General features: G+C 49.2%; 1 protein-coding gene across 1 annotated transcript; it reads left to right on the top strand.

Annotated features, from left to right (window-relative positions):
* The first annotated feature begins 239 nt into the window (after positions 1-239).
* On the top strand, positions 240-23,823 carry LOC6730942 (cadherin-related tumor suppressor). The gene is made up of 9 exons (XM_039291247.2): positions 240-822; positions 4,056-9,621; positions 12,502-12,810; positions 12,883-13,116; positions 13,174-13,375; positions 13,444-13,730; positions 14,023-16,785; positions 16,842-20,398; positions 20,464-23,823. The coding sequence occupies exons 2-9, from the start codon at positions 4,156-4,158 to the stop codon at positions 23,129-23,131; spliced, it is 15,486 nt and encodes a 5,161-aa protein (XP_039147181.1). The 5' UTR covers positions 240-822; positions 4,056-4,155; the 3' UTR covers positions 23,132-23,823.
* Positions 23,824-23,994: the final 171 nt, after the last annotated feature.

The following is a 23,994-nucleotide window of genomic DNA, read 5'->3' as shown; positions in this document are numbered from 1 at the left end:
CCGGTGGCTATTGAATCTCGTTGGACTGGACCGGACTGGACTGGACCGACGACCAAGATGAGGAGCGAAGCCCGGAGAGCGCTGTTCCTTCCGAACAAGAAAATGAAAAACGAAACTGCAACAAGTGAAAAATGTGTTGCAGATACAACAGGTATCTCTCTCTCTCAACAGAGAGTCCAACTCTGTCGCTCTGCGGAGCGGCTTGGAAACCCGTCGGACGGCTTTTCCCAGTCCTCGGCTCTCAGCCGAATCTCGGCTGGATCCGTGGCCAGAGCCACTCAGTTCCGTTGAGACCACTGAGCGAGTGGTTTGGCCCGATATCTTCACTTCGAGGCGGATTAAAAGGCGCGCGTGCGCGGAACGGTTGACAAAAAAAGTGAAGGTGCGACCGCAGACCTCTGGATAGGCCCACCAAAACATAATACCCACGATCTATGTTACCCCGCAACATATGCTATATGTTATAGAAATATATAATCCATCCACGGGATCAGATCAGCAGCTGGCCCCCAAGTTTACCCATTTTTGTGGCTATATATATTGTGTGTGTGTGTGTGTGTCGCCGTTGCAAATTTTTATAAGTGAAAAATTCCAACAACGTTGCTGCTGCAGCTACAAGCCATATATACAAGAGCGAAAAATGAGGCAAAACACGTTTTGCTGAAGGAAAAAAAATACAAGAAAAAATAAATATGCTGCGTACGTGTGTGTGAGTGCAATAGTGTGAGTGCCGCCGTCTCTACAAGTGTGCGTGCGTGTGTGTGTGTGTGTGTGTGCGAGCCCACCAACACCAAAATGCATGTAAAAATGTGAAGAAAAATGGTAGGTACTCATAAACATTCATGCAGGATAGATATTTGCGGGCTGCCCCCTGCGAAACCCTCCAGTTTACCCATATATCATATAAATCAGCTTGTATTCCAATCGGAGCAATGGAGTTTTTAGCCAATCTTGGCCAGGAAATTTGCATAAAATCAATAAGCGAGCTCAAATCACTTTTCCCAGCCCACGCGCATCTCAAGAAAGGCAGTTTTCAGTTAATGCAAATCGAAATGGGTGTCTGGTATGCAAGGTTATAATGGGATTAAAATAGATTGAAACAAAGGTAAATCCAACAGATAGAAAATTATTGGTTATCAATGTAAAGATAGAAGATACTATACAGTAAACTATTTCAGTTTTTCTGAGCTTGCGGTTAGGCCAAAAAAACATTTATAGACCTATGGAAATACTTGAAGTCAACGGAAAGCGACAAACAAACACACAATACTGTGTAAAAAGCGTACAAGATTAATTGTGGAATTATTATGAGCCAACGGTAACGTAGGCAGTTGTGGTTGTAAAGGTTGGCCCCTGAAGTTGATGTCGATGTTGTTGTTTTCGGATTCGGATTGGGATTCGGTTTCGGATGCTGGGGCTCAGCCAAAAGCCAAGTCGAGATCTTGAGCTGAGTTGAGTTGAGTTGAGCATGGAACGACTGGGGCTGGCTGCCACGTAATGGTTGAAAATTGTCGTTTTTTCGGGCTGTTTTGTTATTGTCAGAAATATCGATGAGCGGGAGAAAGAAAAAGAAAAAGAAAATATTCCTGGGCAGTTGGACTCTCTCCACAGACCTTATAGCTGGTATCTCGCCGGAGAGCGAGATGTTCATGTAAATGAACATGGAAATATGAAAAACACGTTTCCAACTCGGCTTAACTGGAGCTGCACTGCAGCCACTGCGATGTAAAGTGAAAAGCTGAAATAAAATAAAAGAAAAATTCATAATAATAATAAGAAAAGGAATCGCGAGTGCCGAAGGCATCATCACGAAATTGCCAAGACTGGTTCTGTTCTTTTTCGGCGATTCTATGATATCTGCTCCCTTTGTTGTGGATTTGAGCTTGAATTTGGATTTGCATTGCAAATCGTCTGAAGCCGCATAAACTAGCCGGGTCATGCACGACTATATGGTATTTGGTTATTTTTTCTTTTTATGAGCTCTCAAATATAGCCCGCACATCGATATTAATGGCGTGGAAACCAGATATTCCATTGGCCAACGGTGCGTATGGGAAAGTGTAAAGGAGACGGATAAGGCGACATATGCATACATCACTCAAACAAATGGGCTTTGCTTTTCTTTCCTTTCTTCGAGACAATATTTAAATTTTTCTGCCATTCGTGTAGACTGTGAATAGTGAACTCCAAATGAGCTGTGAAGGTTTTGGATCATCAATGAAAGTAATTTATTTGAATGGGGAGGTATGGGATATTTCCCACAAAAACGTGATTAAAGTGTAAATCAAATTCAAATTTTGATTGAAATCGGTGGTACATCCTATCGCATGTCGTTATATTACTTATTTCAACCTTTTACTGAACTTTTTGTTGAAATATTAAAATTTTGACACTCCCAACAGCGGAGCTTTAGAAATTCTTAGAAAATTCGGCTTGGAGCGAGGATTACTAATGCACTAGGTATTCAATAGCAACAGGGAACCCAAAAAAAAACCCGGAGACGGACACAGACCTTCCTATGGATATGGATTTTCATATGTGTGTGGGGCAGCAATAAAGAAGACAAAACACCAAGACATAAAAAATATCTTTGATAGAGACCAACAACGAAATGAGAAGATTGCAAGGGAACAAAAACAACACCGACAGCTAACAATACCATTAGAGCAGGTAGATTTTTAAGATTAATGAACGGGTTCGGCTTCAAAAGCTTCAGAAAACAAAAACAGAAAATTTACGACGCATTTTTAGCCATGTATCCGAGGAGACAGAGAGATCCGATCCGATCCCATTCGATTCGATTCGTTTCGAGCCCCAGTCCAAATTCTGACAGATTCTGCGGGCCAACTGCCATGAGTTTCTTCTAGTTAGTCCATCTAGTGACCATCATAACCAAATGAGGAGGTATTTCTGTTGCGCATTTTTGATGTTTTCATTTGAAAATGGCTTAGAACAGCCCGTTAGCCACTTATATCTCATCTCAATCCTTCTTAATACCATTACGGTTAGACACTTTAGAAGCCAAACTATGTGCACAAATTAAATCCTACAATTTTATTAAGTGATATAGCAATAATATTACTTCTGTGATTGCAAAAAGGGTGTTTCCCAGGTCTATCACTTACCCAAATAGAAGTATGTGGCGTTTACGGTGCTCTGGTGTTAATACGAATACGATTCAGTTAGCTGGTTTCAGAGCGTTACTACTAGCGTTGGTGTAAAGGGGCGGAGGAGGCCAGGGGCTTGGCGTCTTTGTATTCATATTCTTAGAGTCTCAGGTTAACAAGAGATTGCCCACAAAGCATTAATTTGGTCCAAAGCTGACACGCATGCTATTAATGGAAATTTTCCCTTCCACCGGTCGTTGTCTCCGAGTGTTTCGGAATTTCGTTTGATTAATAGACGCCGCCTAAATCTTGATTAGATTTTTCTAAAAGCCTAGGACCAGCAGCCCCAGTTGGGGTCTGGGTCTGTGGATTTCAATCAACTTGACGCTGGGCCGCAGCTTCTTTCGTTTCCATTCGCCCGTATTTCGTAGATTAAAGGAGAGCGTGGGTTGAAGAGGGTTCTGTTCACTTTTTGTGAGGTCATCGAAACAGGAGGATATATGTGGAAAAGCTATAGAACCTTTAGGACTTACGTATTCTCTTTGTGATAGTTAAGCATGCAAGAGATGGCTTTTATTCCCTTGAGTTCGTTGCCGCAGTCATTTCATTTTCTTCAAGTTCGTTTCCTAAGTCATTTGATTTTCCTCCTTAATTTGTGTGTAATACTTTTTGTTTAGTATATTTTTTAAATTTTTTGACTTGGGCTGTTATAGTATAGTCGATTTTACGCTTTAGCGCCTCATATCTCACCGAATTGAGTTTTACTAATTTTATGCTCGACGGAGTATGAAAATGCTGATATGCCTGGTGAGCGCGGTGCATGAAAGCGGCTTGTTAATTGAAAGGCTTACGCCAACAAGTGGTACACACACGTCAATAACTAATTAGCACTAAGCAACAATTATCTTAACCATAGCTAATTTCAATTTCACATTCTTTTCGTTGCAGGCGACAGACGAAAAATCAATAAATCATTATCATAAGTAATGCAAAATGACGAGTTCTACGATGCATTCAGAGTGTGAGCAACAAGACAAAAGTGCGACAAATGAAAGTAGTGCAACATAAATTTAGTACGAACATTAAAAACAGCCTCCAGATGGAGAGGCTACTGCTCCTGTTTTTCCTGCTCCTGGCCGGCAGGGAATCCTTGTGCCAAACAGGCGACACCAAACTGGAGCTACTGGCACCGCGTGGCCGGAGTTATGCCACCACCTATGAACAATATGCCGCCTTTCCGCGGAGGAGAAGCTCCTCATCCTCGCCATCGGGAGAGATGCAATCCCGTGCGGTGGACACCAGTGCCGATTTCGAGGTGCTCGAGGGTCAGCCGCGTGGAACCTCGGTGGGTTTTATACCCACAAAACCAAAGTTCTCGTATCGATTCAATGAGCCTCCCCGGGAATTCACACTTGATCCGGTAACGGGTGAGGTGAAGACCAATGTGGTGCTCGATCGGGAAGGTATGCGGGATCACTACGACTTGGTGGTGCTCTCCTCACAGCCCACCTACCCCATCGAGGTGCGGATTAAGGTTCTGGATGTCAACGACAATTCACCGGAGTTTCCCGAACCCAGCATCGCGATTTCCTTCTCCGAAAGTGCCACTTCTGGTACTCGGTTGCTCCTCGATGCCGCCACAGATGCGGATGTGGGTGAGAACGGGGTCACTGATCAGTATGAGATCGTTGCTGGAAATGTGGACAACAAATTCCGGCTTGTGACTACGGCGAATCCTAGTGGAGACACCTCATATCTGCACCTAGAAACCACAGGAAATCTCGACCGGGAGTCGCGTGGCAGCTACCAATTAAACATCTCTGCCAGAGATGGAGGATCTCCACCGCGTTTTGGCTACCTCCAAGTGAACGTTACCATTCTGGATGTCAATGATAATCCACCGATCTTCGATCACAGTGATTACAATGTGTCCCTAAACGAAACGGCTCTGCCGGGAACTCCAGTCGTCACGGTCATGGCTTCGGATAACGACTTGGGGGACAATAGCAAGATCACCTACTATCTGGCCGAAACGGAGCACCAATTTACGGTTAATCCGGAGACGGGAGTCATTTCCACCACGGAACGTGTGAACTGCCCCCAGCAAACGAACGTGAAGAGCTCTGCTAGCCAGAAAAGCTGCGTTTTCACTGTGTTCGCCCGGGATCATGGATCTCCACGGCAGGATGGACGCACATATGTAACTGTTAATCTACTGGACACAAATGATCACGACCCCATCATCAGTTTCCGCTTCTTTCCGGATGGCGGAAAAGTGGCCACTGTGGATGAGAACGCGGTGAATGGGACTGTAGTGGCAGCCGTGGCCGTTAAGGATTCCGATTCCGGCCTAAATGGCAGAACTTCGGTGCGAATTGTTTCCGGTAATGAGCTGGGACACTTTCGCCTAGAAGAAGCTGCCGACTTGCATATAGTAAGGGTAAATGGAGTCCTGGATCGGGAGGAGATCGGGAAGTACAATCTGACCGTGGTGGCAATGGATCAAGGAACTCCGGCGCGAACGACCACGGCCCATCTTATTATCGATGTAAACGATGTGAATGATCATGAACCCGTGTTCGAGAAATCGGAATATTCCGCGGTGCTGAGTGAACTGGCACCCACGGGAAGTTTCGTGGCTTCCATCACTGCCACGGATGAGGATACTGGGGTCAATGCCCAGGTGCACTACGATATTCTCTCGGGAAATGAGCTCAAGTGGTTCTCCATGGATCCCCTAACGGGTTTGATTGTGACCACGGGTCCTTTGGACAGAGAGATTCGCGACACCGTTGAACTAAGCATCTCGGCCAGGGACGGTGGACCTAATCCCAAATTTGCTTACACTCAGCTGAAGGTGATCATTCTGGACGAGAACGATGAGGCGCCGCAGTTCAGCCAAAGGGAGCAGAATGTCACTTTAGGTGAGGACTCTCCTCCGCAAACGATTGTGGCTCTGATGACGGCCACTGATCATGATCAGGGCACGAATGGATCGGTGACCTTTGCCCTGGCGCCCAGTGTGGAGCGCCTGTACCCGCTACAGTTTGCCCTCGATGCGTTGACGGGCCAATTAACAACGCGAAGGCCTCTGGATCGTGAGAAAATGTCGCGGTATGAGATCCCCGTGATTGCCCGCGATCAGGGAGCACCCACGCCCCAATCGGCCACGGCCACCGTTTGGCTGAATGTGGCCGATGTAAACGATAACGATCCTCAGTTTTATCCCAGGCACTACATCTACTCGCTCACCGATGACGATGATATCAAGCTCAAGGAGGAGGTGGAGAAGGAGCGGATCCTGCTTCATGTCACGGCCTCAGATAAAGACGATGGCGATAATGCCTTAATTGAGTACAGACTCGAGTCAGGTGGCGAGGGTCTCTTCCAGCTGGACGCCCGATCGGGAGCCATCAGCCTGCGTGGCGATGCTCCAGCATCGATGCACTGGAAGCCCCACTACAAGCTCCTGATATCGGCGCGTGATGCTGGGCAGCGGCGGAGCCAGCAAGATGCCATTGTGGAAATTGTGCTCAAGTCCAAGTCGGAGATGCTTGAATGCGGTCAGGCACAAGCTGGTGGTTATGAGTTCCAGATGGTCGAGGATCACGAGCAGCAAAGGAACAGCCAACCAAATCGCGAGGTGGGCATCGTGCAGGTAAAATCCACGAATGGCAAGGCGAACTCTCATATCGAGTACGATATCATCCAAGGCGACAGGGCTCAGAATTTCCGAATCGATCCCAGAAGTGGTCGCATCACCACCGCCCGACCTTTGGATCGCGAGGAGCGGGCCAATTATCGTTTGACTATCTTGGCCAGCTCGAGCTCCAGTGCAGCCGCCAGCAGCGTTTCATATGGCCAGTGCATTGTTAATATAGCCATTATCGATCTGAATGATAATGCTCCCGTTTTCGCCTTGGATCGCGAGTCAGAGCCCACGATCTCGCTGCCGGAAAATGCGGCCGTGGGTCAGGAGATCTACCTATCCAGGGTCAGAGATCGGGATGCGGGCGTGAACAGCAGGATCAGCTATAGCCTCACCAACAATCCCAATCAGCAGTTCCGCATTGGACCGGTCACGGGAGTTCTCTACCTTCAGAGGCCCATAAGAGCAGAGCCTGGATCCCTGATCCACGTGGAGCTAATGGCCACGGATGCGGGAAGTCCTCCGCTCTCCAGTAAACTGAGTCTATCTGTGCTGATAGCCGATGTTAACGATCACACTCCCGTCTTCGATCACACATCCTATGAGACTTCCCTCCCAGAAACCACGAAAGTAAACACTCGATTTTTCGCTTTGGCTGCTACGGATATTGATTTGGGGGATAATGGTCGGATCTCGTACGAGATCATCGAGGGCAACACCGAGCGCATGTTTGGTGTCTTTCCCGATGGCTTCCTGTTTGTAAGAGCTCCACTCGATCGCGAGGAGCGCGATTACTATGCTCTAACTGTTTCTTGCCGGGATGCTGGTCAACCATCCAGATCTTCGGTGGTTCCAGTTGTCATCCATGTGATCGATGAGAACGACAATGCCCCACAGTTCACGAACAGCACATTTACGTTTAGCATTCCGGAGAACGCTCCTGCAGACACGTTTGTGGGAAAGCTAACCGCAGTTGATCGGGATATCGGGAGAAATGCGGAGCTCAGTTTTACCCTGTCCAGTCAGACGCAGGACTTTACGATTGACACCAGGAATGGTTTCATAAAAACTCTGCGACCCTTCGATCGCGAGGCTCTGGTGAAAGTCAGCAGGAATGCGGAGGCCGGCGGAGAGGATGGTACCCTCAGGGGATCCATGGCTGGCAACTATATGCTACTGGAGGCTACCGTTTCGGACAATGGCATTCCTCGCTTACAGGACAAAGTCAAGGTGAAGGTCATCGTCACCGATGTCAACGATAATGCACCGGAATTCCTGAGAGCACCTTATCATGTTACCATTTCTGAAGGCGCCTCTGAAGGCACGCACATAACGCATGTCTTCACCCAAGATGCGGATGAGGGTCTGAATGGAGATGTGTACTACTCACTGGCGAAGGGAAATGAGGCTGGTCAGTTCAATTTGGACAGCGCCACAGGACAGCTTTCGTTGGCGCGCAGGTTAGACCGGGAGTCCCAGGAGATTCATCACCTGATCGTCGTGGCCAAGGATGCTGCTCTCAAGCATCCGCTGAGCTCCAATGCCAGCATTACCATTGTGGTTCTGGATGAGAACGACAATGCTCCGGAGTTCACGCAGTCGAGCAGTGAGGTTTCCGTTTTGGAGACAAGTCCAACGGGCACTGAATTGATGAGATTCAGAGCCAGTGATGCGGATCAAGGGGTCAATAGCCAGGTGGTCTTCAGTATATCGGCTGGAAATCGCCGTGACACCTTCCATATCGACAGCATTACGGGTAGCCTCTATCTCCACAAGCCTCTGGACTACGAGGACATAACCAGCTATACTCTCAACATCACGGCCTCGGATTGCGGCACTCCTTCCTTGTCTACTACCGTTTTGTACAACGTTCTCGTGGTGGATGACAACGACAATCCACCCATCTTTCCCAGCACTGCGATTGTGCGGCAGATCAAGGAGGGCATTCCCCTGAAGACTCCCATTGTGACCGTAACCGCCGACGACCCGGATTCGGGACTTAACGGCAAGGTTAGCTACGCCATTAGCAAGCAGGAACCCCAACTTCCACAGGGACGACACTTTGGCATAAACACGGAGACGGGTGTGATTCACACCCTGAGGGAGATTGATCGCGAATCCATTGATACCTTTCGGCTAACCGTGGTGGCCACGGATCGTGCTCAGCCTTCGGAGCGACAGCTCTCGACGGAAAAACTGGTCACCGTGATTGTGGAGGACATTAACGATAACGCACCAGTCTTTGTGTCCATGAATGCGGCTATCCTGCCTCCGAAGTTCTCGACTTCCAAGGGCAGCAGCACAGCGGTGATGCAGGTTCACGCCAAGGATGCGGACTCGTCCAGCAACGGATTGGTGACCTACGAGATTGTCAGTGGCCCCCAGGAGCTGTTCAAGCTGCAAAGGAACACGGGTGTCATAACCTTTACCCCAGGACCTCAGTTCAAGCAGGAGGTTCGCTACCAGCTGACCCTAAAGTCCACCGACGAAGCCGTTCAAAGCGAACGTCGCAGCAGCGAGGTCTACATCACAATCATTACGCCGGGCTCCGGCGGAAGTGAATCCTCCGTGCCGCAGTTCGAGCAACGGAGTAAGCTTTCCGGTTCCGTCTATGAGAACGAGCCAATTGGAACTAGTATTCTGACGGTGACCGCTCATCTGGCGTCCGCCGAGATAGAATACTTTGTGACGAATGTTACGGCAGCCGGATCGCGTGGTCAGGTGGATCGCCTCTTCGACATCGATGCCAAGCTGGGAATTCTGTCCACCGCCGCTGAGCTGGACCGTGAGGCCGGACCAGAGGAGTACGAGGTGGAGGTCTACGCCATCGCACTTGGCGGACAGCCACGTACATCCCGAACGAAGGTGAGTTACTAGAAACCGCATTTGATCACCAAGTAATATTTAAAACTAAGAAAAGGATTCTATTAAAGTAGCTACCTGTTTTGTGTTTTTACCTCGACATTTTTTTAACTACATGAAACCTTCCTTTTGTTGCACCCAAACTGAGGACACCATGCATCATACTTACTTTGATCAAAAGGTTCGGAATCCGAGCGGGGGTTTATCAGATTCCGATTACTTACATAAAGGGGCTTTCGAACTGACTTCGTGGTCCGACCTTTCCTTTACTTTGTAACGAAAGGTACTCCTTGCCAGAAATGAGTATGTAGGGAATATGGGATATTGTTGCCGAGTCGGCCATTTCTGGGGCAGTTTCAAGGGCTTATCAGTGCAAGTCGAGACCGCACTAATGCGCTTTTAATGTCTTGTGCTGATATGAAATGTTGATTACACGCCAACCACTCCGGAGCTCCAGCTCCAGCTCCATCCAGCCCCAGTCCCTCAGTCATCCTTTTGTGCACATGCACATGCGGTTATGCCTTCAGATTCAGATGCAAATTAACAGGCCAACGAAGAGGACTCGCCGGCTATCTGCTGAATGAATTCGAAGGGGGGGAGGGGGGTACAGTGCAGCAGGGGCAAGCAGACAGACCTGTGTATCGAGAAAATATTTCACATCCCAGCGCTGCATAAATGGGCCGCAGGGATAGAATTATAATAAGTTGCTTCATTGGCAGATGCCTTTAATTATGCCCAGTACCCTACTCAGCGTTGTCGAGGCATCTCGATGGTCCATGGATCGCCCCTCTGCGTTTGCAGGGTATATCGCCGGCCTCTGCGAACCAACTCATACTGGTTTTCGAGCGAAAATAAAAAAGCCAGAAGAGAGAACAAAGGCAAAAGGAGCACGGCTCAAGTACACTCAAACAAATTAGGTTCAATTAAAGTGTAATAACTATGATTGAGTTGTTAATTAAACAGTATGGATTTCGTATTATGAACTACTTGCTGAAACGATTATACTTAAGTGCATCTGAAGTTTAATTGCAAGTTGCTGAAAAATATTAATCTATTGTTCACTTTGCATAAACTTTAGCAGCAGTAAAATTATAGCAAATTTTTCGTTTTGATTCTTGAACTTAAATTTATAGGTAGATTACCTCATCCTTTTTCCCTTATGTAGCCATTTTCGATTCTCCACTCTACAGTCTACAGTCTTCTCTTCGCGGCCAGATTCTTCGGCTCTGCAGACAGACGTCGAGCTCCTGCCGCTTTTTGCCCCTTTTAGCCGCTCCGCGTGTTCATGGCCAACACGTCGTATGCGTAGGTATGCCAACAATGCACGCATGCAAATGTGTGTAGTTCCATTTCCAGTTCCAGTTTCGTGCAAGCGGCGGCTGCAGCGGAAAAAGGTAGAAGAAACCCAGCCTTGGGTTAGTACAAGCAACTATGGTTTAGTGGATGTTTCGATCGCTGGTCCTCGCGTGCGAAGATCGTTTCAATCAATTCATTGTTGCATTGATTTAAAACGATTGTCATGTTTTCAATTTTTTTCGCGTTAATTTTAAATAACTTTAATGCCGAGACTGCAAGAAAACCACGCTCTATCCGGTCAGCAAAACAAGCTGACGAATTTGGAGGCAGTCCTAATTAGATGCATTAGCTAATCCCCAATTTTCCGTAATTCGACTGAGTTTAAAAAGGGTAAAGAATACATACGTTCATAGCATTTAGAGTTGGCCATAATGATCTTAGAATCCCATTTAGCTGCTTTCTAGTCTGCAGATCTCAGCCTGCTTTCGAAACGAAGGCCATTAAATGTGAGCAAACAAGCGAGTGAATGTCATTTAGCTTTCCATCAAAATGTCCCCTGATCCGAGTGCAGGGTTTGGAATTTCACGCAAATTTATGGCCATCCCAAGGCCAGTTTCTGTGTCCAGCCGGATTCTTTTTCTGGCCATTAAGCGGTTTGACAAATGGTAACATTTTCTGCAGCTGCACCCGCTTTCCACCGCCCCAAATTAGTTCAATTAGCCGCACACATTTCACCCGGCCTCGGGCAACCAAATGGTGTTTCGCTCCAAAGGCTGCCCACTAATGCATTCGTGAGTGGAAGTGGATCCCTAGCTGGGTCCTAGCATCCGCCGTCTGCTGTTACAAATTTGCATAAATTTTATTACAAATGCAGTATTTACTCGCCCGGCACCGACTTAACACCATCACCTCAGCACACGACGCTATATATTTTACGAGTGAATCTGGTGTCGAGAATTTATGGCCTCGTGGGCTCCTCTTCTCTGCCCTCCATGTGCGACACTACCAAGAAATAAGAGTTGGCTTTTGTAGAGCGCTAGCTGGACTTGCAAAAAGGCTAAGAGCATATCGATACTTCGTCCTTTGCGACTCTTGTACAACGCATTTTTCTTCGCACATAATGTCTTTAGAAAGGCACTTGCAAATGGTACATTAATTAGAACTAGTAAAGAAAAATAATTATAAACATTAAAGTGCCGCAATAAAGGTTAAGAAGCCGGTTTCGTTCGTGCCGGTCGCGATGAGAAGTAGCCTAAACTATAATTCGCTCGGTCATAAGCAGAAAGTTCAAGCTGCGGCAACTGGCTGCGCATATCCCATAAACCATATACCATTACCATTACCCAGTGTAAGCGGGTCAATTCGAGGCCAGGTTAAGCGAGATGAGGAATGCGATTGACATTGCGACAAAAGTTTGGTGGGCACATAAGTGGTGGCTCATACATAGAATACTCTGGGCATTTAGTGCCGAATATGGAACTAGTTTCCGCTCGATGCCATATCGCCGTTGCCAGTTTGTGGTCCTCCTCCTGCCAAGTGGGTCAGTGTTATTGACGCAACGAAACCGCTTTATGTATCTTTCTGCAGGTCAGAGTAACCGTTCTCGACAAGAACGATAGTCCGCCGCAGTTCCTCGACACACCGTTCGTCTACAATGTCAGCGAGGATCTCCAGATTGGACACACCATCTCCACGCTGCGGGCCCACGATCCGGATACTCTTGGTTCGGTGACGTTCCTTCTGATGGATGGGCACGATGGCAAGTTCCTGCTGGAGCCGTCCACCGGAAAACTTATCCTCAACGATACCCTCGATCGGGAGACAAAGAGCAAGTACGAGCTAAGGATTCGCGTGTCTGACGGAGTTCAGTATACGGAGGCATATGCCACCATTCAGGTGAGAAATCTTTAAACTATTTTAGGTACAGCATCTTGTATTTTTTAAATAATTCTTTAAACTCCCTACCAGGTGAGCGATACCAATGATAATCCTCCCTTATTCGAGGATACCGTGTACTCCTTTGACATACCGGAAAATGCTCAACGAGGCTACCAAGTGGGTCAGATTGTGGCCAAGGATGCCGATCTGGGCCAGAACGCCCAATTGTCCTACGGCGTGGTCTCGGATTGGGCGAACGATGTCTTCAGCCTGAATCCACAAACAGGAATGCTGACCCTGACCGCTCGACTGGATTACGAAGAGGTTGGAACATGACATATAGTAGAAGTTCAAAAGTACTTACTTCATTTAATTCATTAGGTTCAGCATTACATCCTGATAGTTCAGGCCCAGGATAATGGCCAACCCAGCCTGTCCACCACCATAACGGTCTACTGCAATGTCCTCGATCTGAACGATAATGCACCTATTTTCGATCCCATGAGCTATTCGAGCGAAGTGTTCGAGAATGTGCCCATCGCCACGGAGGTGGTCACTGTGTCAGCAAAGGATATAGACTCGGGTAAGCTGGAGCCGCTGTTACCTCCCGCAGATTCCTTATTACCATGCATATCACTTTATTTATGGCAGGCAACAATGGGCTCATTGAGTACAGCATCACCGCAGGAGACGTCGACTCAGAGTTCGGAATCGATAGCAATGGCACTATCCGCACTCGCCGCAACTTGGACAGGGAACACCGATCGGCGTACACACTTACGGTTACCGCACGAGATTGTGCCGATGAATTCGCATCCTTCAGCGAACTGGAGGAGACGCAGCTGAAGCTCAAGTACCGATCGCCTAGAAAGTACCAACAAACACGGCAAGAGTTTTTGGCCCATCAAAAGCAGCAGCGACTCTCTTCGACTGTAAAGGTAAGTTTCCTTCAAGGATATATCAAATCTGGAACCATGAGTTCTTGAAAGTCGGCTCTTCGTTCTAATCTTGCTGTTGAACAGAAAAGCTGTTAACGAGACTGTCAGGTCAGACTGAAACGTTAAGTTCGTGAAGCCCTAATTAAATAGAAGACTAGTTTCAGGCATGGCCAAACCCGTTTGCTTCCTTTATCGGTGGTGTGGCAGTTTGAAAAACGTACACACATTCACCGTTTTATCTAGAATGCCATGAAACACAATTAGCCAAATACTGATCCGCGCCTTTTTCCAGGTGACGATACTCATCAAAGATGTCAACGACGAAGTGCCCGTCTTCGTTTCCGCAAACGAAACGGCGATCATGGAGAACGTGGCCATCAATACGGTCGTTATCGCTGTCAAGGCTGTCGACAATGACGAGGGCCGCAACGGGTACATCGATTATCTGATGAAGGAGGCTGGAGATGAGGACATGGGTCAATCCGATCCGCTGCCCTTCTCCCTCAATCCCACCGATGGACAGTTGCGCGTAGTCGATGCCCTGGACCGTGAGTTGCGCTCAAGTTATCTGCTCAATATCACAGCCCGAGATCGTGGAGAGCCACCCCAGTCCACGGAGACGCAGTTGCTCATTCGGATCCTGGACGAGAACGACAATAGTCCCGTCTTCGATCCGAAGCAATACTCTGCCTCGGTGGCGGAGAACGCCAGCATTGGGGCCATGGTCCTTCAGGTATCTGCCACGGATGTGGATGAAGGCGCAAATGGACGCATCCGCTATTCCATAGTGATGGGTGATCAGAACCATGACTTCAGCATCAGCGAGGATACGGGTGTGGTGCGGGTGGCCAAGAACCTGAACTACGAGCGACTTTCCCGATACTCCCTCACCGTGCGAGCCGAGGATTGTGCCTTGGAGAATCCTGCTGGCGACACTGCCGAGCTGACCATCAACATCCTGGACATAAACGATAATAGACCAACGTTTTTGGATTCCCCATATTTGGCACGTGTCATGGAGAACACTGTACCGCCAAATGGTGGATATGTGCTCACTGTAAACGCCTATGATGCGGACACTCCACCGCTGAACTCGCAGGTGCGCTACTTCCTCAAGGAAGGCGATAGTGATCTCTTCCGCATCAATGCCTCCTCGGGTGACATCGCGCTGTTGAAACCCCTGGATCGAGAGCAGCAGAGCGAGTATACCCTGACACTGGTGGCCATGGACACGGGTTCGCCTCCACTAACGGGCACGGGAATTGTGCGAGTGGAGGTGCAGGACATTAATGACAATGATCCGGTATTCGAACTGCAATCCTATCATGCAACTGTGCGCGAGAATTTGCCGGCTGGAACTCATGTCCTGACTCCCAGAGCAACGGATAAGGACGAAGGACTAAATGCCAAGCTGCGCTTTAACTTGTTGGGAGAGCACATGCATCGGTTTCACATAGATTCAGAAACGGGCGAGATCAGCACAGCTACAACTCTCGATCGTGAGGAGACTTCCGTGTACCACTTGACCTTAATGGCCCAGGATAGCTCGATTACCGAGCCACGAGCCTCGTCCGTAAATCTCACAATCAGTGTGTCCGATGTCAATGACAATATCCCGAAATTCGACTCTACCACCTACAATGTAGCAGTTCCGGAGAGGATCAGCAAGGGGGAGTTCGTATTTGGAGCTCGAGCCTTGGACTTGGATGATGGCGAGAATGCCGTGGTACATTACACCATTAGCGGGCGAGATCAACACTACTTTGATATCAACACCAAAACGGGTGTGGTGAGCACCAAGCTGGAGCTTAAGACCAAGACCAAGTCCCCTGATGATTTGACCTACACGATTGTAATCTCTGCAATGGATCAGGGCGAGCAACCTCTTAGTTCCAAGGCTGAGCTTACAGTTATCCTCCGACCACCGGAGCTCTTTCCCACCTTTGCCTACATGGCCAACAGTCACTTTACCATGTCGGAGGATGTTAAGCCTGGCAAGATGATAACCAAAGTCAGTGCCACATCGCCCAAAAAGGGTTTGGTGGGCAAAATTCGCTATGCCATAGCCGGCGGAGTAATGGGGGATTCTCTGAGAGTGGATCCCAACAGCGGATTGCTGAGCGTTGGGCAGGATGGCCTGGACTATGAGCTGACACATCTATATGAGATTTGGATTGAGGCAGCCGATGGAGACACGCCAAGTCTGCGTAGTGTAACTCTTATAACGCTCAACGTAACGGATGCCAATGACAATGCTCCCGTCATGGAACAGCTCATTTACAATACCGAGGTCCTGGAGGAGGAGTCCCCACCCCAGTTGATAGCCGTTGTGAAAGCCAGCGATCGTGACTCCGGCGACAATGGAAATGTCGTCTATCGCCTGCAGAATGACTTCGACGGCACCTTTGAGATCACGGAATCGGGTGAGATTTACACCAGGATGCGACTGGATCGCGAGGAGATCGGCGACTATGCGTTCGTGGTGGAGGCCGTTGACCAGGGTGTTCCTCATTTGACGGGAACAGCTAGTGTCCTACTGCATCTACTGGACAAGAACGACAACCCGCCCAAGTTCACACGCCTCTTTTCTCTGAATGTAACCGAGAACGCCGAGATCGGTAGCTTTGTGATCCGAGTCACCTCTTCCGATTTGGACCTGGGTGCAAATGCCAATGCCTCCTACTCCTTCAGCGAGAATCCCGGCGAGAAGTTTCGCATCGACCCGCAGAGCGGAAACATCACAGTGGCCGGGCATCTTGATCGCGAGCAACAGGATGAGTACATCCTCAAAGTGGTGGCCTCTGATGGAGCCTGGCGTGCCGAGACACCCATTACCATCACGATTCAGGACCAGAACGACAATGCTCCCGAATTCGAGCACAGTTTCTACAGCTTCAGCTTCCCGGAGCTCCAGCAATCGATTGCTTTGGTGGGCCAGATCATAGCCACGGATCGCGATAAACAGGGACCCAACTCAGTGATCTCCTACTCGCTTCAGCAGCCATCGCCCATGTTCAGCATAGATCCGGCCACGGGTGAGGTCTTCAGTAAGAAGGTACGTACTTGAAAACAATCTATTAGATATATCTTAATGACTTGAATTCCTGACAGGCGGTTCGCTTCAAGCACTCTCAGTACGTTCGCTCACCGGAGAACATGTACGCCCTCACGGTTCTGGCCACGGATAATGGCAAGCCTCCTCTGTACTCCGAGTGCCTGGTGAACATCAACATCGTCGACGCCCACAACAATCCTCCAAAGTTCGAACAGGAGGAGTATCTGGCGCCACTGCCACAGGATGCAGTTCGTGGTCAGCGAATAGTTCGGGTCCACGCAAATGACAAACAGGATCTGGGCACCAACGAAATGGACTACTCCTTGATGACATTCAATTTGAGTTCGATCTTTACTGTCGGCAGACACGATGGTTGGATTACTCTGGTCAAACCCATCCAAGTGCCGCCTAACACTCGATATGAACTTGTTGTTAGGGCCACCGATCGTGGTGTTCCTCCCCAGTCGGATGAGACTCGAGTCGTAATCGTGGTAACTGGGGAGAACTTGGACACACCTAGATTTACAGTAAACAGCTATCAAGTGATTGTGCCCGAGAACGAGCCTGTTGGATCCACAATCCTAACTGTGGGCGCAACTGACGGTGATACGGGTCCCAACGGAATGCTCCGCTACTCGATTTCCGGTGGCAATGAGCGTCAAGACTTCAGTGTGGACGAACGCACGGGTGGCATTGTGATACAACAGCAATTGGATTATGACCTCATACAGGAGTACCATTTGAATATTACAGTTCAGGATCTGGGCTACCATCCACTATCCTCCGTTGCAATGCTTACGATCATCCTGACTGATGTTAACGACAATCCGCCTGTGTTTAATCACAAGGAATACCACTGTTATATACCTGAAAACAAACCGGCTGGCACCTTTGTATTCCAGGCTCATGCCACGGATAAGGATTCACCCAAAAATGCTATTATCCATTATGCATTCCTGCCCAGCGGACCGGACAGGCACTTCTTCATAATGAACCAGAGTAATGGCACCATTTCGTCGGCAGTTTCCTTTGACTATGAGGAGCGCCGCATCTACACACTGCAGATAAAGGCGAAAAATCCCGATTCTAGCATGGAGAGCTACGCCAATCTCTACGTACATGTCCTGGGCGTGAATGAGTTTTACCCACAGTTCTTGCAGCCCGTCTTTCACTTTGACGTATCGGAAACATCGGCAGTGGGCACTAGAGTGGGTGCCGTCCAGGCCACCGATAAGGACAGCGGCGAGGATGGACGTGTCTACTACCTTCTGGTGGGTTCCAGTAACGACAAGGGATTCCGCATCGATACCAATACGGGCTTGATTTATGTAGCCCGACACTTGGACAGGGAGACACAAAACCGCGTGGTACTCACAGTGATGGCCAAAAACTATGGCAGTATTCGTGGCAACGACACTGATGAGGCACAAGTGATTATATCGATTCAGGATGGCAACGATCCACCGGAGTTCATAAAGCACTACTACACCTCCACGATTTCCGAGGCAGCTCCGGTTGGCACGAAGGTCACAACGGTCAAGGCCATCGACAAGGATGTGCGCGCACAAAATAATCAGTTTAGCTATTCGATCATCAATGGCAACCTGAAGCAGAGCTTTAAGATAGATGTGCAAACGGGTGAGATTAGCACGGCAAGTCGTTTGGATCGCGAGGAGACATCCACCTATAACTTGGTGATTGGAGCCATTGACACGGGACTGCCTCCACAGACGGGAAGCGCGACGGTGCACATAGAATTAGAAGATGTGAACGACAATGGACCCACCTTCATGCCTGAGGGTCTTAATGGTTATATCTCCGAGAATGAACCGGCTGGCACTTCCATTATGACACTAATGGCCAGTGATCCCGATCTACCGCGCAATGGAGGACCCTTCACCTACCAGTTGGTTGGTGGAAAGCACAAGACTTGGCTAAGTGTGGACAGAAACTCTGGTGTGGTTAGGTCGACAACCAGTTTCGATCGGGAAATGACACCAGTTCTAGAGGCCTTAATTGAGGTCGAGGACAGTGGAAAGCCCAAGCAGAAGTCCCAGCACCTACTCACGATCACCGTATTGGATCAGAATGATAATCCATCGACCACGAGGAGCTTGCACATAGCTGTCAGTCTGTTTAACGGCGATCTGCCCTCGAATGTGAAGCTGGCCGATGTGCGTCCTAATGATATTGACATCGTGGGCGATTATCGTTGTCGCCTCCAGAAGAATCCCGCCCAGAGCCAGTTGCAGTTGGCTATTCCCCGGGCCTGTGATCTGATCACCACCTCACATACGACGCCAATAGCTTCTGTTTTCAGTTATACGGGAAATGACGGAAAGCATGGGGATGTGAGCTCCAAAGTTAGTGTCGCCTTCCAGAGTTTTAACAACGAAACATTGGCCAACTCAGTGTCCATCATGGTACGGAATATGACAGCTAACCACTTCTTGGCTAATCACTATCGACCAATTCTGGAGATGATTAAGTCCAGAATGAGTAACGAGGATGAGGTCATTCTATATAGTCTTCTGGAGGGTGGCAGTGGCAATTCTACTAATCTCCAACTGCTAATGGCAGTCAGATCGGCCAAGACGAGTTACCAACAACCCAAATATTTGATTGAACGCTTGCGGGAGAAGCGTTCAGCGTTTTCCGAGCTCCTGCAAAAGGAGGTGATTGTGGGCTATGAGCCCTGCAGTGAACCGGATGTTTGTGAAAATGGCGGAGTCTGCAGTGCCACCATGCGACTGCTGGATGCCCACAGCTTTGTTATCCAAGACAGTCCTGCCTTGGTGCTGAGTGGTCCTCGGGTTGTGCACGACTACAGCTGCCAGTGCACCAGTGGATTCTCGGGCGAGCAGTGCAGTCGTCGGCAGGATCCTTGCCTGCCCAATCCTTGCCACTCGCAGGTCCAGTGCCGTCGCCTGGGAAGCGATTTCCAGTGCATGTGTCCTGCCAATCGGGATGGCAAGCACTGCGAGAAGGAGCGCAGTGACGTGTGCTACAGCAAGCCGTGTCGCAATGGAGGAAGTTGCCAACGCAGTCCAGACGGATCCTCCTACTTCTGCCTATGCCGTCCCGGATTCCGTGGCAATCAGTGCGAGAGCGTGTCGGACTCCTGCCGACCCAATCCCTGTCTGCACGGCGGCTTGTGTGTTAGTCTCAAGCCGGGATACAAGTGCAACTGCACGCCGGGACGATATGGACGACATTGCGAGCGTTTTAGCTATGGATTCCAACCTCTGTCCTACATGACTTTTCCCGCTCTGGATGTGACCACCAATGATATATCCATTGTGTTCGCCACTACGAAACCCAACTCCCTATTGCTGTACAACTACGGGATGCAGAGTGGCGGCAGATCCGACTTCCTGGCCATCGAACTGGTGCACGGCAGGGCGTATTTCTCATCCGGAGGAGCACGTACTGCCATCAGTACTGTGATAGCCGGACGAAATCTGGCTGACGGCGGTTGGCACAAGGTTACGGCCACCCGGAATGGACGTGTGATGTCACTCAGTGTGGCCAAGTGCACGGATTCCGGAGACGTTTGTACGGAATGCCTGCCCGGAGATTCTAGCTGCTATGCGGACGAAGTGGGACCAGTGGGGTAAGCTTACAATAAATCTATTAAATTTATTAGACCTCTAATTTTGGAATATATATCTCCCACAGAACTCTGAACTTCAACAAGCAACCTCTGATGATCGGTGGATTGTCCTCGGCTGATCCTATCTTGGAGCGACCTGGTCAAGTGCACAGCGATGATCTGGTGGGCTGTCTGCACAGTGTTCACATCGGAGGACGTGCCCTGAACCTCAGCTCGCCGCTCCAGCAGAGAGGCATTTTGGCCGGATGCAATCGGCAGGCGTGTCAACCAGCTCTGGCGGCCGAACGCTGTGGAGGATTCGCAGGACAATGCATCGACCGGTGGTCCAGTTCGCTATGTCAGTGCGGAGGTCACTTACAGTCGCCCGATTGCTCGGACTCCTTGGAACCCATCACCCTGGGCGAAGGTGCCTTTGTCGAGTTTAGGATTTCGGAGATATATCGTCGCATGCAGCTGCTGGACAATCTGTATAACAGCAAAAGTGCCTGGCTGGATAATCCACAGATGAGGGAACGTCGAGCCGTGAGCAATTTCAGCACAGCTTCCCAGATCTACGAGGCTCCAAAGATGCTCAGCATGCTCTTCCGCACCTACAAGGATCAGGGTCAGATCCTTTATGCGGCCACCAATCAAATGTTTACCTCATTGTCCCTCCGCGAGGGTCGTCTGGTTTACTATTCCAAACAGCATCTTTCCATCAACATGACGGTGCAGGAAACTTCTTCGCTCAACGATGGCAAGTGGCACAATGTGAGTTTGTTCAGCGAGAGTCGAAGTCTGAGACTCATTGTCGATGGAAGGCAAGTGGGCGATGAGCTGGATATTGCCGGGGTGCACGACTTCCTCGATCCCTATTTGACCACTCTGAATGTGGGTGGCGAAGCCTTTGTTGGCTGCCTGGCCAATGTGACGGTGAACAACGAACTGCAGCCGCTGAACGGATCAGGCAGCATCTTTCCGGAGGTTCGATATCACGGCAAGATTGAGTCCGGCTGCAGCGGAGACATTGGGCAAGATGCCGCCCAGGTGGCCGATCCTCTCAGCATTGGCTTCACCCTGGTCATTGTCTTCTTCGTCATTCTGGTGGTGGCTATTCTGGGCTCGTATGTTATCTATCGATTCCGCGGAAAGCAGGAGAAGATTGGTAGCTTGAGTTGCGGTGTGCCCGGCTTCAAGATCAAGCACCCTGGTGGTCCAGTGACGCAGAGCCAGGTTGATCACGTCTTGGTTCGCAACCTGCATCCCAGTGAAGCCCCGTCACCGCCAGTTGGAGCTGGAGATCATATGCGACCGCCAGTGGGTAGCCATCATCTGGTGGGTCCCGAACTATTGACCAAGAAGTTCAAGGAACCCACTGCGGAGATGCCACAGCCACAGCAGCAGCAGCAACGTCCCCAGCGGCCCGATATCATAGAGCGCGAGAGTCCACTGATAAGGGAGGATCATCACCTGCCCATTCCGCCGCTCCATCCTCTCCCCCTGGAGCACGCCAGTTCCGTGGACATGGGTTCCGAGTACCCGGAGCACTACGACCTGGAGAACGCCAGCTCCATTGCTCCTTCCGACATAGACATAGTGTATCACTACAAGGGCTATCGGGAGGCCGCTGGCCTACGCAAGTACAAGGCCAGTGTTCCACCTGTTTCCGCCTACACGCATCACAAGCATCAGAACTCTGGCTCTCAGCAGCAGCAGCAGCAGCACCGTCACACAGCTCCCTTTGTGAGCCGGAACCAAGGTGGCCAGCCGCCTCCGCCGCCCACCAGTGCATCCCGCACCCATCAGAGCACTCCGCTGGCCCGGCTATCGCCCAGCTCGGAGTTGAGTTCCCAGCAGCCGCGGATTCTCACTTTGCACGACATTTCCGGGAAGCCGCTGCAAAGTGCCCTGCTGGCCACCACCTCCAGTTCCGGTGGCGTGGGCAAGGACGTCCACAGCAACAGCGAACGCAGCCTGAACAGCCCGGTTATGTCGCAGCTGTCCGGCCAAAGTTCCAGTGCGAGTAGACAGAAGCCCGGAGTGCCACAGCAGCAGGCGCAGCAAACTTCCATGGGCTTGACTGCCGAGGAGATTGAGAGGTTGAATGGCAGACCGCGCACTTGCAGCCTGATCTCCACCCTGGATGCCGTCTCCTCCAGCAGTGAGGCGCCTCGAGTGTCGAGCAGCGCCCTGCATATGTCTCTAGGCGGAGATGTGGATGCCCATAGTTCGACTTCCACCGACGAAAGCGGCAACGACAGCTTCACGTGCTCGGAGATCGAGTACGACAACAACAGTCTCAGTGGCGATGGCAAGTATTCCACAAGCAAGAGTCTCCTGGATGGACGTAGCCCCGTGTCCAGAGCACTAAGCGGTGGAGAGACGAGCAGAAATCCGCCAACAACTGTGGTCAAGACTCCGCCCATTCCGCCGCACGCCTACGATGGCTTCGAGTCATCCTTTCGCGGATCGCTCAGCACGCTCGTGGCCAGCGACGATGATATAGCCAACCACCTGAGCGGTATCTACCGCAAGGCCAATGGAGCGGCATCCCCATCGGCCACCACCCTCGGCTGGGAGTATCTGCTCAACTGGGGACCCAGCTACGAAAACCTGATGGGCGTCTTCAAGGACATCGCCGAGCTGCCGGACACAAATGGACCGTCGCAGCAACAGCAGCAGCAAACCCAAGTGGTGTCCACGCTACGAATGCCATCATCGAATGGACCGGCGGCTCCAGAGGAGTACGTGTAATTCATCTACAACGAAAGCTAAAGTGTTCCTAAAGTCTGAGCCAATTCACTGCAAACATGTCAAAACTGAAAATGACTTTTCCAATTCTGTGCGGTCAAAAACAAAGAGAGAAATTCTCTATAGTACGTAAATGTATTTGTAAATTTTGTGTAAAGCTACATCTTTTCATAGTAGATCCTAAGTAATGCCATTTTATTTTGCAATGTACAACGAAAACGTAACGAGGATAGATAGTAAGTTAAACAAAGTGTAGAATCGTGCATATGTCGGACAATAAGCAACTAATCTTATGAGAACGCCTTGTATCAAGGTCAACCATCCTAAGTGCACTTTCTGTTAAGGGTTCGAAAGTTAAAAAACAATAACGACTGATATGTACATCCGTACATTAACACACCCAGTTAATTTCAAATGCTGATCATTTCGATTTCTGTACTTGTGTATATGCTTTCCGAGTGCTATATTAAGATAGTTTCAGCACCAGTGTGTATTGATTTGTGTCGCCATTTAAGTACATTCTAACATTGCTCTAATTTATTGACAATCTCGCCAACATCCCCTAACTGCCTTAGTCGTACTTTTAGATAATTAATGTCAGAGATACTTCGCATTCCTCTAGATATAGACTTAAACACATTGTATATGTATGTAATTCGTAGTGAAATGTTATTAAATACATATTAACCATCATACATCAACTTGCATTCTGATTTTTATTATGATTTTTATTTATTGAGACTTTTAATTTCAAATTTTTCTTTGGCGCCAAACTACTGTGCTAATTTCAGTGTTACCAGACATCATATACACAAAGGCCTAAAGCATTAATTAAAGTTTTAAATTGGCAAGAAAAGAATTTATCA

The sequence above is a fragment of the Drosophila simulans genome, chromosome 2L, assembly GCF_016746395.2.
Source record: "Drosophila simulans strain w501 chromosome 2L, Prin_Dsim_3.1, whole genome shotgun sequence".
Classification (NCBI taxonomy): Eukaryota; Metazoa; Arthropoda; class Insecta; order Diptera; family Drosophilidae; genus Drosophila; species Drosophila simulans.
The sequence above is the reverse complement of the archived record's forward strand: the minus strand, read 5'-3'. Positions and strand labels throughout refer to the sequence as shown.